Raw genomic sequence first — 18,501 nt, forward strand, 5'->3', positions numbered from 1 at the left:
TACCTATACATGAGGGAGTGGTGGTAGAAAATAATATATTACACCAACATTTTTTTTTTTTTGGCCGAACCTGCAGCATGTGGAAGCTTCCCAGCTAGGGATGGAACCCAAGCCACAGCAGTGACTTGACTTGCTGCAGTGACAACACCGGATCCTTATTAACCCACTGCACCACAAGGGAATTCCTATACCAACATTTACAACTAAATGTTAGTTATTATCTGTTATTTTCTATGCTAAACTCTTTTTTTTTTTTTTTTTTTAAAGGGCTGCACCTGTGGCTTATGGAGGTTCCCGGGCTAGGGGTCTTATTGGAGCTACAGCTGCCGACCTACGCCAGAGCCACAGCAACGCCAGATCCAAGCCGCATCTACTACCTACACAGCTCACGGCAACGTAAGATCCTTAACTCACTGATCAAGGCCAGGGATCGAACTTGCAACCTCATGGTTCCTAGTCAGATTTGTTTCTTTTGTATCGTGACAGGAACTCCTGAACTTTGTTGACAGAACAAAAATGCATGAAGGCTTCTGAATAACAAAGACAGAATTACTCACTCAAATCACCCTGACTATACATGACAGAATTTTTAGGGCCGTACCTGTGGCATTTGGAAATTCCCAAGCTAGGGGTCGATTTAAAGCTGTAGCTGCCAGCCTACGACACAGTCACAGCAACGCGGGATCCAAACTGTGTCTGAGACCTACAACACAATTCAGAGCAATACCGGATCCTTGACCCACTGATCAAGGCCAGGGATCGAACATGCATCTTCATGGATATTAGTTGGGTTCGTTTCTGCTGCGCCACAATGGGAACTCCCATATGTCAGAATTTAAAGTGAATAAGTTAGGGTCAATTTAACATTTCATTGCATAGAGAAAAAAGTCACAAAATCTTATTAAAATATTTTAATTTCTAAAAACATTTAAGCCATATTAAAATTTAAATAATTTAATTGTACAATACTTGATAATACATCTCAACACACTGAAAAGTAAAACAAACCTCTTAAATCAGTTTACTTCCTAAGTTTAACATGTACAAACTCTTCTGACCCCCAGCCCACCCTGGGAGGATATAAAAATTTACAGTGAAAATAGAGTATTTAAATTAATACAATGTACAGTATTTAGCCAAAAGAATTTCTAAAACTAAATTTCATCCCGTAATACCCTACAACTACCAGTATGCTTATAACAGATAGGAATTTAGGACAAATCTTTTTTTGTCTTTTTAGGGCCACACACATGGCACAGGGAGATTGCCAGGCTAGGAGTTGAGTTGGAGCTACAGCCGCCGGCATACACCACAGCCACAGTGATGCCAAATCCAAGCCTCATCTGTGACCTACATCACAGTTCATGGCAACACTAGATCCTTAACCTACTGAGCAAGTCCAGGGATCAAACCTACATCCTCATGGATGCTAGTCAGATTCGTTTCCATTGAGCCATGTTGGGAGCTCCAAGACAAATCTAATTTGATCAAATCCACAATGAACTGAAATCTTCATTTTATTCAGTTTAAATAAAACAGCAGCTATTGTTTCATCCAATACACTAATGGTATCAACTGCAGAAGAAATTATCTGCTCAGTTGCGCAAAACAAGAAGTTATCTTTTGTTGAAAGGCTGTGAGCTTTTCCAGCTCGGTTCTTTTTCATTTGTGTCATAATTTCCAAATAAACAAAAAGCTCCAGTAAATGGCTTAGCAGTCCACTTCCTATGTGAGTGTATCTTCCATGAAGTCATCATATAGCCACCTACAGGCACCATCTTTGGAACATTCTATAATTTCAAAGAGACGCTGAAAGTCTTCAGGGTACATATCTACTATTTTCATACTGTGTTTTTTTCTCATTTGGTTCATTATATGCAATGCATCAATTGGACTCAATGAACTGCAAAATAAACACAAAATAAATATGCTTAATTCTTTTTCATAACAAACGTCAGTCAATAGTGTTAGAGGTGGCTTCTAAGCCCAATTTAAAATGCCTAACTTATTATATACAATTAATCTTATTTAAAGAGCCTGAGTATAACATACAGCTTTAAATATGTCTATTCCTAAAATTTTACAGTTTGCCTGTAATGGAAAGAGCAGATTTAGGCTTTAAAAACATGTCCTAATGGAGTTCCCGTCGTGTCGGGATTATTTTAACATTTTGCCCGTCCTCTGACAGTACTTTGTCTATGGGCTACTGAGGACGCAGTACAATGCATGACGTACAGAACTGTACCCATCAGCCCTACATAAAAATTATAGCGATACGAAGCAGGTAATAACAGTGTAAGTTTATACGACTAGGTAGAAATATACAGAGCAGGAGGACCAGGGGGATATAATGATCTGTGACTACTTTGCTTAGGAAGCAGAACCACTGGGGACAGGCAATGACGAGAGAGAGAGATGGTGGCTATGCTGGAGTGCTAACTTTCTCCACGCCCGCCAGTTCTTCAGGTACCTTAATCCCGGGCGTTTAACAAAGACAAAACAACTTGCAGGCATTCCCGGTTGTTTTTTCAAAGAAGGAAAAAAAACCATTAGGCTTAGGAGCTTATGTGGAAAATACATTTTCCTCAAAATGTGTACCAGCAAGAGGTATTCTGAAGAAATACACAAGCGAAAAGATGTTACCTCACTCTGTTAACGAAGATACAAAACAACATAGCTCTAACACAAAAGTATAATTCTCACATTAAGCGGATAACTTTTTACTCTTTTTACTTACCGTAATTGGTCTATTAGCATGGCATTGCGTTTCATAAAACACTGCCTTACCATGTGAAAAAACACATCATAGTTAAAAGGTGTTAAGGTTCTTGCAAATAAATTTCTATGAGGACTCAATTGAATAAAACACAGGTTTTGTTCTGATTCCTGCAGAGAAAGGAAAATAAATTGTGTTAGTCATAAAATATATATCATTGTTTGCTAACATACTTAAGCCACATTTTGGAAGAGGCAGGCACAATAGACCCTGTTTATCTCTGTAGGTTCTTTTCTTTCTTTTTTGGCCACACCTGTGGCATATAAAAGTTCCCAGGCCAGGGACTGCATCCAAGCCACTGCTGTAACCTATGCTACAGATGTGGCAATTCGGGATCCTTAACCCACTGCGCCGGGCCAGGGAACAAACTTGTACTGCTAGAGAGACAATGCTGTGTCCTTAACCTGCTGTGCCACAGTGGAAACTCCCTCTCTATAGGTTCTTGGTGGATGTGCCAACCCTGGGACATTTCTCAGGGTTGTTTGCAGTGAGCCGCCTTGAAGGATAAAAGAATGTCTCTCTACAGCACAAAAAGTGGGCTTCCTTAATATTTGCTATAAAAGTGGTGGACTCCCCCAACTCTGTGCTCCTCAGTTGCAATGCAAACTCACTGTATGCGCACCATCCATCCAACTGAGCAACAATATTACACTATTCCATGGGACTTAGGGACCAATAAAATCCTTTGACTGATCCAGGAAAATGTGTCTTTGGCCAGCATCCATGAAAGAGTGATGGCTTATTAACTTGTAAGCAGGGAAAAAAATGAAATCATAAACTGAATACTAACATATAGTGAGTTTCTTCTGTATTGGAGATGTAATACCAGATCCTATGGATAAGAAAAACTGACTTGTCATTTTTAATTGGATTTTTAAAAATTATAGAGTGTGGAGCTAAACATGGTTTTTTACAGTCAAAGGATTTTTAAAAGCAAACACCAATGATCCCACAAAGAACATGTGCCAGAGACTGTATATGGCCTGCAAAGCATAAAATGTTTACAATCTGGCCCTTTACACAAAAAGTTTGCCAGCATGTGCTGGTATAAAGTATTATACAGATTAAAATAAAACTGTATATGATCTAATGAAAAGTTAAGATATCTTCTCCCCTAAAATTATTCCTCAGAAGAGGAAGCTTTATGTTTCAGTTCTTAGGAAATCTCACATATTAGCTAATAATCTCTTATTTACGTTAAAATAAGTAAGTATAATATGCATATTTAAACATAAATACTGTTTTTTGGAAGACATGTTGTCCAAAAATAATTTCCATCAATTCTGGTTTTTAGTTTTGAATGCCTATAGCTGAAGAAATCAGTAAAAAAAAAAAGAAAGAAAAAGGAAAAGAGGACGATAATAACACTTACAAACATTTAGGTTTTTTTTTTTGTTTTGTTTTTTTCTTTTTTTCTTTTTAGGGCCACACGTGTAGCATATGAAAGTCCCAGGCTAGGGGTTAAATCAGAGCTACAGCTGCCAGCCACAGTCATGGCCACAGCAATGCCAGATCCAAGCCACATCTGCGACCTACCCCACAGCTCACGGCAATGCTGGATGCTTAACTCACTGAGTAAGGCCAGTGGTTGAACCCGAATGTTCATGAATACTAGTTGGGTTCATTATCGCTGAGGCACAACAGGAACTCCTATTTTGTAAATACTAATCAGGGATAGGAATAGCCTCACAATAGAAAGCATTATAGGTTGTTGTTACCATATCTTTTGACGGTGACTTTAAAGAACACCTGGTAAGGATCCTGCATTGCCGTGAGCTGTGGTGTAGATCATAGTTGCAGCTCCGATCCTGTGCTGCTGTTGCTGTGCTGTAGGCCGGCAGCTAAAGCTCCAATTTGACCCCCAGCATGGGAACTTCCATATGCCATAGGTGTGGCCCTAAAAAGCAAAAAATAAATAAATAAATGAAAAGCACCTTGTAAATAGATTTAGAGTTACAGATATAGGGAAGAAAAAAACTTTCCTGATGTTCAATGACTATTTATAGCTTAGGAAAAAAGTTCCAGTGGAAGCACAAAAATATAGCTTTAAGAAAGTGGAAACTTGGAGTTCCTGTCGTGGCACAGTAGAAATGAATCCTACTAGGAACCATGAAGTTGCAGGTTTGATCCCTGGCCTCGCTCAGTGGGTTAAGGATCTGGCATTGCTGTGAGCTGTGGTGTAGGCTGCAGATGCGGCTCGGATCCAGCATTGCCATGAACTGTGTTGTAGGTCACACACAGGGCTCAGATCTGGCGTTGCTATGGCTGCAGCATAGGCCAGCAGCTGTAGCTCTGATTAGACCCCTAGCCTGGGAACCTCCATATGCCACAGGTTTGGCCCTAAAAAAAGAAAAAAATAGTGGAAACTTCAAACCACTTGGATAGAAATGAAGATCATGTGCTTTAAAAAACTGTTTAATGTCTCCAAGTGCCTCTGTAGCAATTATGAACACACTGATATCAAAGACACGTGAAATACCTGAATAAAATTCTCTCATGAAACATAACATTTGGTTATTTCATCTTCATCCCTAAAAGTTTATATAATTATGTTAGCCAAATATGTGTTAGCTTTTGACACTGTCATTGAGAAAGTGAGAAAGTGTGCTGTATGCAGCTATTCATTTTGAGATCACTTGGATAAGTGCCTAGTGGCATCAAGCCAAAATGTATTACTCCTATTTTGTGAGCCTATGTAACTTATGTTTCTGGATGGTGAAGGAGAACTAAAATCCTACAATCACCGATCACATTAAAATCAGAATACTCCTGGAGTTCTCTTGTGGTGCAGCAGGTTAAGGATCTGGTATTGTCACTGCAGCAGCCTGTACTGCTGCTGTGCTGCAGGTTTGTTCCCTGGCTCAGGAACTTCCACATGCTGAGGGTGTGGCCAATGAGTAATAAAAACAAATAAATAAAATCAGAATACATCTAAATTGATAATTTTCTGTTTTTCCTCTGGAGGCAAGAGCAAGTGAAGAAACAAAGTTGTAAGCAAACTACTTCAGACTGAACTAATATGTGGAGATTATGGCGTCATTAACAGTGAATCCTGAAGTGGCACTTCTGAACTGAGTACAAACTTTGTTGCTGACACTTTAGCTACTTGATTACAATTTCACTGTAAATTGCCCTATTATAATCTAAATGGAGAATCACAAATTTATAATATCATCACTTTGGTTCTTTAGAAAGGGAAAAAATAAACAAAAATTAAAGCCTCACCCCTAAGCTTAGACACAAGATGTACCTGTTAGTGAAATAAACCACCCTAAGTAGTGACACTACATATCTGATTTACTAATAAGGTATAAAACCTTTTAGTTGATCAAATTAGGTTAATATCAAAATGACTATATTTTCCAAACTTGAGAGTTATCTTCCTTTCAAAAGATGAAAAACAGAAGTCAGATTTGGTGTTTAGGCCTATTACTATGCTAGCACGCACTGTATAAAAGGGCTAAAAAATACAACTCTCTTTCAAAATAATTTGAACTTATTAAAGCAATAAGATATTTTAAAAATTTCAAGATATTCTAAAATCAAAAATTTCCAGATAATGTAAAAGAAAACAAAGGATGTTTCATTTAGAGGAAAACAGGGAAAGGTATTCATTCTTTCTTACCCTATGCTGCTTCTTTTCCAGCTGCCCATTTTGGATAAATGTTTTGAATGATGAGCAAGGCTCCTTGAGGGAAGATAAACAAAACATTTCTTTTAATTCTCTTTCGTCAAAGTACTCTACGATATTACTGCCTTTATAGATGTCTTGCCTGAACAACAGAACGAAATTAAATCCAAATCACTAGTCTAACTGAACTTAAGAAAAAACAACACGTGGCGTCCCTGTTGTGGCTCAGTGGTTAACGAACTCGACTAGCATCCATGAGGACATGGGTTTGATCCCTGGCCTCGCTCAGTGGGTTAAGGATACTGTATTGCTGTGAGCTGTGGTGTAGGTCACAGACATGGCTCAAATCCCGCATTGCTGTGGCTGTGGCCGTGGCTAGGAACTACAGTTCCGATTCAACCCCTAGCCTGGAAACCTCCATATGCTGCGGGTGCGGTCCTAAAAGGACAAAAAAAAAGATGAATCAACCAGAAGATAGTTACATGTACACACATGCACACATTAAATTCCAAAATAACCGCTTTTAACACAGACTGAAGAGACTAAAATGTACAATACTGGACCTAAGGTTTGAAAGCCTATTGTAGAAAAGCTAATTTAATACTAACTGCAGTAGCAATGGAAGTGGAATAAAAATGCACTGCTGCCTATCTGTGAAATTCTCAGCAGTTCTAGGAACATCGCTAAGTAGAGGAAGGCAAAGCAGCAGCGGCAGCAGCAGCAAGCAGTGGGCACTACAGCTTCCCCCCCCATTTGGTCTATCCCCAGCAGCGGGCACAGAGGAGACCTTATTTCCATCCACCAAATCCACATGAGAGGAAAATCTGCAGGCCTCTGGGCACTGAGTTCAACAATAGACCCTCCAGATGTAGATACACAATGGACCCTCCAGGTGTAGACACACAATGGACCAATGTTAAAAATGTTGGGTCCAGAAAGATTTCTCCTTTCTGGAGGCTAATAAATAGCAAAACTCAACATAGGGCCTTTAAAAACGAATACTGCAGAAAAAGACAACTATCCTGAAAACCTCACTGGGCTTCTATGAAGAAACTAGGCAAACGCCCCGAGGAGAGAGGAGCTGAGATGAAAAGCTCACAGAAGGAGAGATCCTTGGAGTTAAGAAAAGATTTTAGGGAAACCAAGAACTACCGTACCAAGATCACAATGTAAAGTACAGGCAGAAAGCTAAGTGTGAAAAAGATTTCTGGGAATACAGAAAAGAGGATGAAAGCATTATAGATAAGAAAGACAAGGAACAGAGAGAGCCAATCTAACCACCTGATATGGTTTGGAGGGAAGAAAACAGAATCAGAACAAAAGTTAAAATTAAATAATATTCCAACAACTAATTATGCACTGAAGGTCTTACTGTATTTCCGGACAAAAGCAATGAAGAGTCTACATAGACAAACACTCTAAAAATTTTTTAAATTAAACCAGTATAACCTTGGAAGAACAGGGGATAACAAACACAATGATATACCTTATAAAAACTACTTGATATATACTCTAGTCTACTAAAATAAAAGAGAGAATGGGCTCCTACTGTATAACACGGGGAACTATATCCAGTATCTTTTGATAAACCATAATAGAAAAGAACATGAAAAAATATGTATAACTAAGTCACTCTGCTGTAGAGCAGAAATTAACAAAACCTTGTAAATCTGTACTCGTCTGTACTCATAATCTATACTCATTGAAATTTAAAAAAGAGAGCTAATGGGCAAATTACAATATGAAAGTAGTATTGATCATTTTTCCCCGGTACTTTAGACCTCTATTAAGATCAATAGCCCTCCTAAAAAATAGTAGCTACCAGTCACATGTTGCTAATGAACACATGAAATATGTCCAGTCTGAATTGAGATGTTTTAACTAAAATATACATTGGACTTCTAGTACACACACAAAAAAGGATATAAATTATGCGATAACTAGTTTTAAAATATTGATTATGCATTGAAATTATATTTTGAATTGAGGTTGAATACAATATTAAAATTAATTTCACCTGTTTCCTTTCTACTTTTCATAACATGGCTACTGGAAAATGTATAGCTAACTATACATGTGGCTTGTATTACCTTTCTACTAGACAACTGTGATCTTGCCTAAGGAAATAAACTAAAAAGGGCAATGCTCTATAATGAGGTACTGAGTAACCATTAAAAACTTAAATGTTTAGGTAGAGGGAAAAAAAAATCTTAAAAATAGCTATTACCTAGTAAATGAAAATAAGATAATACACTCTTCACTATATAAAGGGAAGAAGAAAAAACAAACAAACAAAAAAAACCCATCAGGAAAAATTATCAAATTTTATCAAAAATTATCAAATGTCAACAGTGATTTCTGGGCGGTAGAACTATAGCGATGATTTTTTTTAACTTTTTTTTTTTTTGCATGTATGTGTGTATGTATTTTTTTTTTTGGCCACTCCCATGGCATTTGGAGTTTCTAGGCCAGGGATCAGATCTGAGCCAAGCCATAGTTGCAACCTATGCCATAGCTGTGGCAATGCTGGATCCCTAACCCACTGGGCCGGGCCAGGGCTAGAAACCATGCCAATCCCGTTGTGCCACGGTGGAACTCCTACAGTGATGATTTTAAAAGACTTTTCTTCTTTTTTCTTTAACATGTCTCGCATTTTTATAATGATATTATTTTTACAATCAGAGAAAAATATAAATATTTCTGACAGAAAAATATCAGCACAAAGTTACCTTGCTCTATTATCTTCAACACTTGGGGAAAATTAAAAAAAATTCATCTTTTAATTTTTCTCCATTTACTGGTTACAGAAATCTAACTTCTTTGAAAAATGATGAAGTCCTCTGCTGAAATTTAGAAGGCTTTTACTTACCGTATGCAGGACCTTAATCCCACAAGCTAACTGACAGAGTACACTTAGTGCTTGATATAAGTTTGGATTTTGAGGATTTGCCATTATTTTCTAGTAAAAAGAAAACAGAAGGTACATGTTACACATAGCTATAGTCAATTAATCAAAATCAAATGTTGGGAGTTCCCATCGTGGCTCATTGGTAACAAACCCAACTAGGAGCCATGAGGATGCAGGTTTGATCCCTGGCTTCGCTCAGTGGGTCCAGGATCTGGCATTGCTGTGAGCTGTGGTGAAGGTCGCGGGCATGGCTTGGATCCCATGTTGCTGTGCTTATGTGCAGCTATGGTTCTGATTTAGCCCCTAGTCTGGGAATTTCCATATGCTGTGGAGGTGGCACTAAAGACAAAAAAAAAAAAAAGTTGGATCTTAATTCTATCTAGAAATGAAAGAAAATTAGAATTAAATGCAAAATCTTAACTACAACTATTTCAAAGAGGAAAAATTCTTAAAATTTTCATACTGAAATATATTATGCACACTTAAAATATAATGCATTTGAGATTTTCTTTAACTATATAATCTCATAAATTTTCATAAAACAAAAAAGTGAAACGAAAATGTGTAATTACTGTGGAGAATGGTAATTGTGTTAGAAATATGTATTAGCTGGACTATTAAATTTTGAGTCAAGAAATATTTAGGCTGACACTTGGAAGCTCGGAGGTCACCTCACTGAATGAGAGGGCACTAGAGAGAGAAGAAACCAAATGTGACAAGGTCCATGGTAAAAGAAACATTAGAACATTTTCCCAGGAGCAAGATGTAACCTGATGAAGCATTTTCTATTTCACTTCCTTTCATTCTCTCATGGGTGTAAAGCCTCAAGGATCTGAGTCTCCTGCTCTTTCCAGGGATAGTCAATATTTACTTACGACTTGGATCTCAGTGAGGAAATCATCCCTTCCTTTCTTGCCTCCACCTCCCTCCCAACTCAGAGCTCTCCTACATACAAACAGGGATTTCGGGTTATACTGCATTAAAAGACTAATAACATGAAGCACTCTGGACAGCAAAGACATACAACTCTCAAGGACTTAAGGGGGCCCTTCGATTTCAGAGAATAAAAAAGTAGTGTAAAACCTTATGTTCACTAGGGCATTAGTCACAATAGCCAAGAAAGGGATATAACCTAAGTGTCTAATGACATACGAATGGATGAGGATGTGATATATATATACACACACACACATATATACCTTAGCCATAAAAGACTAAAATCTTGCCACTTTTGACATGGATGGACCCAGAGAGTATTATGCGAAATAAGTCAAAGATAACTACAGCATGATTTCACTTATATGTGAATCTAAAAAACAAAACACATAAACACAGAAACAGTCATAGATACAGGAAACAAACAGAAGGCTGCTACAGGTGAGTGGATGGGGGAGTAAGTGAAACAGATGAAGGAACTATAGAGGTAGATACTCTTCTAGTTACGAAATAAATGAACCAGGAGGATGCCACGCACAGGGTGGGAAACATAGTCAAAACCACTGTAGTATCTTTGCATGATGACGGATGGTAACTAGACTTATCATGGTGATTCCTTTGTAAGGTAGAAATAATCAAATAATCATGTTGTACAGCAGGAACTAACATAGTGTTTAGATCAATTATACTTCAAAAAACAAAAGATCCTGATTGTGGTTCTCAGAGGCAGGGAGTGGAGGGGAGGGGGAACTGAATGAAGGTGGTCAAAAGGTATAGATGTCCAGTTATGTAACGCATGACATGATTAGTACCATTAACACTGAGCTGTGTTATATACGGAAGTTGTTAAGAGTAAATCTGAAGAGCTCTCATGACAAGGAAAAATATTTATTTTATTTTGTATCTGTATATGACGATGGATGTTCACCAAACTCATATAGTAATCATTTCATGGCATATGTAAGTCCAAATATTATGCTATATCCCTTTAATCTATACAGTGCTACACGTCAATTATATTCATTTACAGAAATGGATAAACAAAAGGTGTTGAGGTGGTGTAAATGTACCATGAAATATTACTCAGCATATTATTATTATTAACAAAGAATGACATACTGACACATGCTACAACTTGGATGAACCCTAAAGATACTAGGCTAAGTCAAATAAGCCAGACCCAAAACGGAATGCTGTATGATTCCATTTACATGAAGTACCTAGACTAGTCAAATTCACAAACAATTCATAGTAAAACAGCAGTTGCCAGGGGTGCAGGGAATTAGTGTTTCATGAGCGCTGAGTGTGAGTGTGGAACGATGAAAAAGTTCTGAAGAAGAGCTGGTTGGTGGTAACAGTTGGACCACAAGGTAAAAAGACTTGTTACTGAACTGTACATATATAAAAACTGTTAAAATGGTAAACTCTATGTGTTACATATATTTTAACACACATACACCAAAAAAGACTTAAAAAAAAAAATCTAAAGAGTGCGCTATAGAAACTGAAAAAGCCACCTCAGCAGTACTCTCAAACATCATGACCCAAATAAAAAGCACATGGATTAGGACAACTCAGAGAAAAAATCACAGAACTTTTTTAAAACAAAAAAACAAATCAGGTACTTGTTAATAACCTACCCGGCATTCTTTTTCGGTAACAAACAAGTTTACTTCTACCCGTCCATATTCATATATAGAAGTACAAGAATACAGATCATGTAAGAGCTTCCAAAGTGTATTTCTCTCATTTCTAGTTGGTAGGACGCCAACTACTTTAAAAGAGGCACCTGTTAAGAATATAAGCAAAAAAGATTCTCATACTAAATGAGGTAAGTCAGAAAGAGAAAGACAAATACCATATGATATCACTTCTATCTGGAATCTAATATATGGCACAAATGAACCTTTCCACAGAAAACAAAGTCATGGACTTGGAGAAAAGACTCGTGGTTGCAAGGGGGAGGAGGAAGGAACCGGATGGACTAAGAACTTGGGGTTAATAGATGCAGACTATTGCCTTTGGAATGGATTAGCAATGAGATCCTGCTGCATAGCAGGAACTGGGAACTATATCTAGTCAATTACGATGGAGCATGATAATATGAGAAAAAAAGAATCTATACATGTATGTGTAACTGGGTCACCATGCTGTACAATAGAAAATTGACAAAACACTGCAAACCAGCTATAATGAAAAAAAAATCATTATATAAATAGCAAAAAAATAATAAAATGCTGGAAGTCTTTTAAAAAAAAGAATATTAGCAAAAGTATTTCGATAAAGTCTTTTTTTTGTTTTTGTCTTTTTAGGGCCACACCTGCAGCACATGGAGGTTCTCAGGCTAGGGGTCTAATCAAAGCTGTTGCTGCTGGCCTACACCACAGTCAAAGCCACGTAGGATCCCAGCCACATCTGCGACCTATACCATAGCTCCCGGCAACACGGGATCCTTAACCCACTGAGCGAGGCCAGGGATCGAACCCGCAACCTCATGGTTCCTAGTTGGATTCGTTTCCGCTGCGCCATGACCAGAACACCTAAATAAATTCTTAACACTGTTTCCATGACCATACTTCACTGAGTCAAACCAAATTATTAGGTATATTATTTTAAGTTTATTTCAATTAAAACCAAGCCTTAGCATCTTTCCTTGATCCATAACTTAGCTTCTATAAAAGCGCTGTGTGTCGAGGTGAGGGAAAAACCATATTCAATTTAAGAGCAACTGACCATAAACTTTATATCTGGTGTACTGCTATACAAAGCTGACAAATTATAAGGTACCTGATTTACTGAATGACAAAAATCACCTTTTGACCAAGGATTTGGTCCTATTCCCAAATTCCGAAAAAGTGTCTCTGCAGTCATGATCGGAGGTGTTAGGGCTCCATGACCTCTAGGATCCAGTTTAAAGAAGTCACAGTAGACCACTTTTAGTTTTCCACCCAGCTTCTGTCCTAGATCCTAAAGAGAGACAGAGATAACATGTTTAGAAATGTTAGTGTTATGCAGACCTTGTAACAATTCCAAGATTTATTTCAAAAACTAATTCTTTGAAAAATATTACTCTCTCAAAAAAGGTATGAAGCAAAACATTACAGGAGTTCCTGTTGTAGCTCAGTGGGTTAAGAACCCAACTCCTTCATGAGCATGTGGGTTTGATCCCTGGCCTCAATCAGCGGGTTAAGAACCCAGCGTTGCCGAAAGCTGTGACTTAAGTCACAGATGAGGCTGAGATCTGGCCTTACTGTGGTTATGGTGTAAGCCGGAAGCTGCAGCTCAGATTTGACCCCTAGCCTGGGAACTTCCATATGCCGAAGGTGGGGCCCTAAAAAATAAAAAATAAAAAAAAAGTAGGAGTTCCCGTTGTGGCTCAGTGGTTAACGAATCCGACTAGGAGCCATGAGGTTGCGGGTTTGATCCCTGCCCTTGCTCAGTGGGTTAACGATCCAGCGTTGCCGTGAGCTGTGGTGTAGGTTGCAGACGCGGCTCAGATCCCACGTTGCTGTGGCTCTGGTGTAGGCAGGTGGCTACAGCTCCGATTCGACCCCTGGCCTGGGAACCTCCATATGCCGCGGGTGCGGCCCAAGAAATAGCAACAACAGCGACAAAAAAAAATAAAAAAAAGTAAAGAAAACATTACTAACATACCCCAAAATGTAACAGTTAATAGAAATCAATCAATGTGACAAAGTGACATTAACAAATTATTACTTATCCTTTTACTTTCTTTACTTTCCCTCAATGGCTTCTATTATTCAGAGCTGCACTCCATTGGTTAGACATGGGAGAAATTTTTTACAACAGAAAATATTAATTACATTAAAGTGAAGGGCACATAGATCCAAGAGAGTATTTCTTTTATCCAGAACAGTTTAGTTGGTCCTTCACCAAGTGAACTTAGTTCAGTGTGTAAGGTACTCTCCATTTTCCTCTATTTATCATTTACTTTTTCTAAAAACAGAGGCAACTATAGAAAAAAAGGCCACCAGAAGCATCCAATATACCTAAATCTTTTTACTGCCCTACACCTGGCAGTAGGGCTAGAGAACACAATAGTGAGAGGAAGTATTAGCTACAGACTCTACAAACTTAATACCAAGTTACAACAAAATCAAACAGAAGAGAGCAATGTTTTGATGTGTACACTGATATTCTCATGCACAAAAAAATTGTACTGGTATTTATCGAGGTTTCAATGAATTCACAATTTAAAGTTATGAATTAAAAAAAAAGTTTTCTTAACTTAGAATTCAACCAATAAATATGATTTTATTTCTAAATCTAGTAAATTTGAATGATTTTTCTCAAGAGAACCCTTGAGAAAAAAACAAGTGAAAAGAACAGACTGCAACTGGAAATCATGTTTATGGTCCTGTTAATTTTGAGATGGCTATTGGACCATCCAAGTGGAGATGCTAGGTAGGAGGAAGCTGCAGACCTGAACAGAGAAGTCCGTGGAGTAGTCTAGACTAAAGGCATAAATGTGCTGAAGTATGATGCAGTTTACCACAAAACCTGATGTCTCTTGAACTGAAAATATAGTTATTTCTGCAGCAATAGCTTTCACAATCCAAATGAGATATAGCATGACTTACTCTTATAGAACACAATTTGCAACATGTGTATCTTTTGCACATCCAGATAGGAAAACAAACTGCTGCTGCTTGTTAATGTGGAGTCCCAGGAATTTTATCTCGGGAATGGAGTAGGGTGAGAGAGAGTCTAAATTCAGATAAAAACCCAGAGTCAAGCATTATCCTTGAAAATCCTTTCAGTTTTTAGGAACGAAACTGAGAGCATTAGTTAGGGTGGCTAGAAATACTGTCTGGTAAGAGCATCATCACGTTAAGGTCCTGATTCAGGGACACAAAGGTTCTATTTAAATTCTTTGTTAATTCTGGCAAATACATGAATTCACACAAAACTTCGAATGTCTTTTCACTTTATGACATAGGTAAAAGAAATTGTGCTAAAGGCTCAGCTCGCTTATGCTGAGGAGGGAATAAGGAGTTAGAAAAGCCTTAACCAGAGAAAAAACTAGTTCTAATCAAAGACTGGATTTAGTCAATGACGTTTAAACTTTGTGCTTACATCATCAGCTTTAGAAACATTTTATGACTGATGTTCCGGTAGGAAATACTGTTTGTGAGGAATTTCCTAGCCTCTAACCCTCTTTTTATTTCCCCAATGAATCAACTGTTTTTAAATTAAGACTGTTGTTATCTTGATCTTACAGGAAAGCAACTATGGTGCTACAGGATAACCAACTATAAACAGAAGAACATTTTAATGCCATCTTAATTATTTTGTAAAATGTAGATTAATCTTCAAAACTAGGCTTCCTTTTTAAAGACCAAGATAAGAGCTATCTTGCTTTTAATTTCCAGGTTGAAATTACAAATGGCTTTGTTTACTTAGTCATTTCATGACCTTGAATCTTTGAACAATTTAATGTGTTCTTTCTCCACGTTTTTGGCATTCCAGCAGATTTAACATCAATTAAAGAACCTGGCTAAACTCTAGGTTTTTTAATTTGTGGAAAAAATAACAATCTAATTACACAGTTTTATTTAAAAATAGCTGGATTTGGGAGTTCCTGTTGTGGCACAGCAGAAACGAATCCGACTAGGAACCATGAGGTTGCAGGTTCGATCCTTGGCCTTGCTCAGTGGGTTAAGGATCTGGCGTTGCTGTGAGCTGTGGTATAGGTTACATATAAGGATATGGCTCAGATCTGGTGTGGTTGTGGCCGGCAGCTGTAGCTCCGATTCGACCCCTAGCATGGGAACCTCCATATGCCGAGAGTGTGGCCCTAAAAAGCAAAAAAAAAAAAAAAAAAAAAAAAAAAAACCAACCTGGATTTCATCATTTTTTGTTGTAATCTTGTGGTTTCAGATAATACCATTTAACATGGTTTTAGGAAGTTGGCACAAGGAAGTATAAGCTTCCTGAATTGAATGGAAAGATGTACGAAGAAGGGAGGGAGAGAAAGAGAAAGAAAAAGAGGCGGGCAATGAGGCAAGGAATTTCCACATAACTGTTATGTGAAGTTGTCTGCTATACACGAAGCCAAATTCATTACAAAATCCAACTGGATAATGCCTTTAGTCCATGAAATTTTATCTGAATGTATCAATTCTTTCTTACCTGGGGAACTCTAAACCCAGAGTTACCACAGTCTTATGTTAGCACTTTACATCTAATCTTTTACTCCAACTGGACTCTAAGCTTAGTTCTAAGCCTTAAGAAAGAAGGGGCACAGCATAGTCTACTAGTGATGACAAAACAAGCCTTGAGATACCAATTTAACATTTTATTCAAAGTTATCCATCTGTAGCAGAGATAGAACCAGAAAAAGAAGTCTCTGAATCCAGTCTTTTAGTAATTCAACAAACATTGATATTTACTATGTCCTAGTCCCTGGGAGCAATATATTTAAGGCATGGCCCCTGAAAACAATTCTTTGAAGATAAACTATGCTTACCTAAACCAGTCAAAGGTAGCTGATTGAACAATAAGTTATTTCTAGAAACAAAACTATACCTCCAATTGTGGAATAAAAGCTTTGTCACTTTCACAGGCAATCACTCTGGCACCACTTTCAAGTAATGCTCGTGTCAGGAATCCAGGACCTAATACATTAACAAAATGAAAACTTTATTTGCAAAAGAAACATTTCTTTCAATATAAAGAAATCACATGTTTTACCTGGATAACCTAATTATTTTTCTTCTTTTTATGGCCATGCCTGAAGTTTCCGGGCTAGGGGTCCAACTGGAGCTGCAGCTGCTGGGCTATGCCACAACCACAGCAAATCGGGATCCTTAATCCACTGAGGCGGGGGATTGAACCAGCATCCTCACAAACACTATGTCAAGTTCTTAACCCACTGAGTCATGGTGGGAACCCCTGTATGATCTAATTTTAATTCTCACAACTTCCCCAGAGTATAAGTACTATATATAAGGAAACTGGGAATTAAATACAGTCACTTGACTCCAACATCACAATTGGTTAAGTAGCGCTCCTTGGCTTTGAATTTATTCCATTGAAGACTGCAAAGCCTGTCCCCTTTATTTTTTTTTGTCTTTTTAGGGCCACACCCTGTGGCATATAGAAGTTCCCAGGTAGGAGGTCAATCTGAGCTGTAGCTGCCGGCCTACACCACAGCCACAGAAATGTGGGATCCTAGCCATGTCTGCGACCTACACCACAGCTCACGGCAACGCCGGATTCCTGACCCACTTAGCGAGGCCAGGGATCAAACCCAAATCCTCTTCGATGCTAGCTAGTCGGATTCGTTTCTGCTGAGCAACAATGGGAACTCCAAAATCAGCACTCTTAATCACGATGTTTTACTATCTCTCAAGAAAAAATCCCAAAAAACAAAACCAAAAAAGACTGCCTTTAGCCTACCACTTTCAGGCTATCTGCCAGACCTAAACAGAACTCATGATAGGAAATAGTGCTTTAAAAAAAAATCCTTTGTCAAGTTTATAAATCTTGTGCTCCCAGTATCCTGCTATGGTTTATAAAAGATGCACAGAAAAGATAAAACTTGTTTTGGGAAGACGGGGAAATAGAAGCACATCTTTTATCAAAATACTTTTCAAAGTGCAAACTGCTACGGAAGTATCTTGTGGTGTCATGATTAACAAAGACCATATAAACTGCTCAAATCCTGTTTTAGACGATCTGCAGAAGTGAATATCCAAGAAAATGCAGTCCATGAAGGACTCACCCGGATTGCACTCCAGGAAGAGCTGGCCAGATTTTCGTTTTCTTCGCAGGATCCGCACCAAGTTCTCAGCCACTCTTGGATTAGTTATGTACCGCTTGGGTTCTGAGTTGTGCTTGTACACACGCGACGACTTCCCGAAACCCACACGGGGCACCAGCTTCGGTTGGAAATCAGACAAGGCACGGCGGTGCCCCGCCGGAACATCCTTCCTCCTTGCCGCTCCGAACCTCAAAGTGCAAAAGCGCCCAGGGACGGTCAAGGCTGAGAGCGTTAGCCGTGGTGGAAGCCCCGCCCATGGGACCCACATTGTCCCCCTCTAAGGTTCGTCCCAAAGTCACCCGGGCTCTTTACAACGTTGACGAACTCCATACAGGACGACCCACGTGCAACCTCTCCTGATCCCGGGACTACGCCGGCGGAAGTAAACACTCCAGACTGTGCGTGCGAGCGACCTCGCCGGTGTAACTTTGACGTCACTTCCGCTTCCGTGCCGGCACAGACGC

General features: G+C 38.5%; 1 protein-coding gene across 2 annotated transcripts; it reads right to left on the bottom strand.

Moving 5' to 3' along the window:
• Positions 1 to 938: 938 nt before the first annotated feature.
• On the bottom strand, positions 939 to 18,423 carry TFB2M (transcription factor B2, mitochondrial). Of its 2 annotated transcripts, XM_047754598.1 has the most exons (8): positions 17,999 to 18,423; positions 16,801 to 16,889; positions 13,065 to 13,218; positions 11,892 to 12,040; positions 9,277 to 9,366; positions 6,402 to 6,464; positions 2,738 to 2,886; positions 939 to 1,903 (listed from the first exon to the last, which is right to left on the bottom strand). In XM_047754598.1, exons 1-8 carry the CDS (start codon positions 18,303 to 18,305, stop codon positions 1,726 to 1,728), a joined length of 1,179 nt encoding a protein of 392 aa, XP_047610554.1. In that variant the 5' UTR covers positions 18,306 to 18,423; the 3' UTR covers positions 939 to 1,725. The 2 variants fall into 2 exon arrangements, with proteins under 2 accessions (XP_047610554.1, XP_047610555.1); XM_047754599.1 differs by lacking the exon at positions 9,277 to 9,366 and having other exon boundaries at positions 1,502 to 1,903.
• Positions 18,424 to 18,501: the final 78 nt, after the last annotated feature.

Source organism: Phacochoerus africanus, chromosome 12 (genome assembly GCF_016906955.1).
Source record: "Phacochoerus africanus isolate WHEZ1 chromosome 12, ROS_Pafr_v1, whole genome shotgun sequence".
In the NCBI taxonomy this organism is placed as follows: Eukaryota; Metazoa; Chordata; class Mammalia; order Artiodactyla; family Suidae; genus Phacochoerus; species Phacochoerus africanus.

Coding starts and splice junctions, on each gene's coding strand:
- TFB2M (XM_047754598.1), bottom strand. CDS start 18,305: ATGTGGGTCCCATGGGCGGGGCTTCCACCACGGCTAACGCTCTCAGCC. Junction 12,041..13,064: donor ACCAAATCCTTGGTCAAAAG/GTGATTTTTGTC, acceptor TATTCTTAACAG/GTGCCTCTTTTAAAGTAGTT. Junction 9,367..11,891: donor TTACCGAAAAAGAATGCCGG/GTAGGTTATTAA, acceptor TCTTTTTACTAG/AAAATAATGGCAAATCCTCA.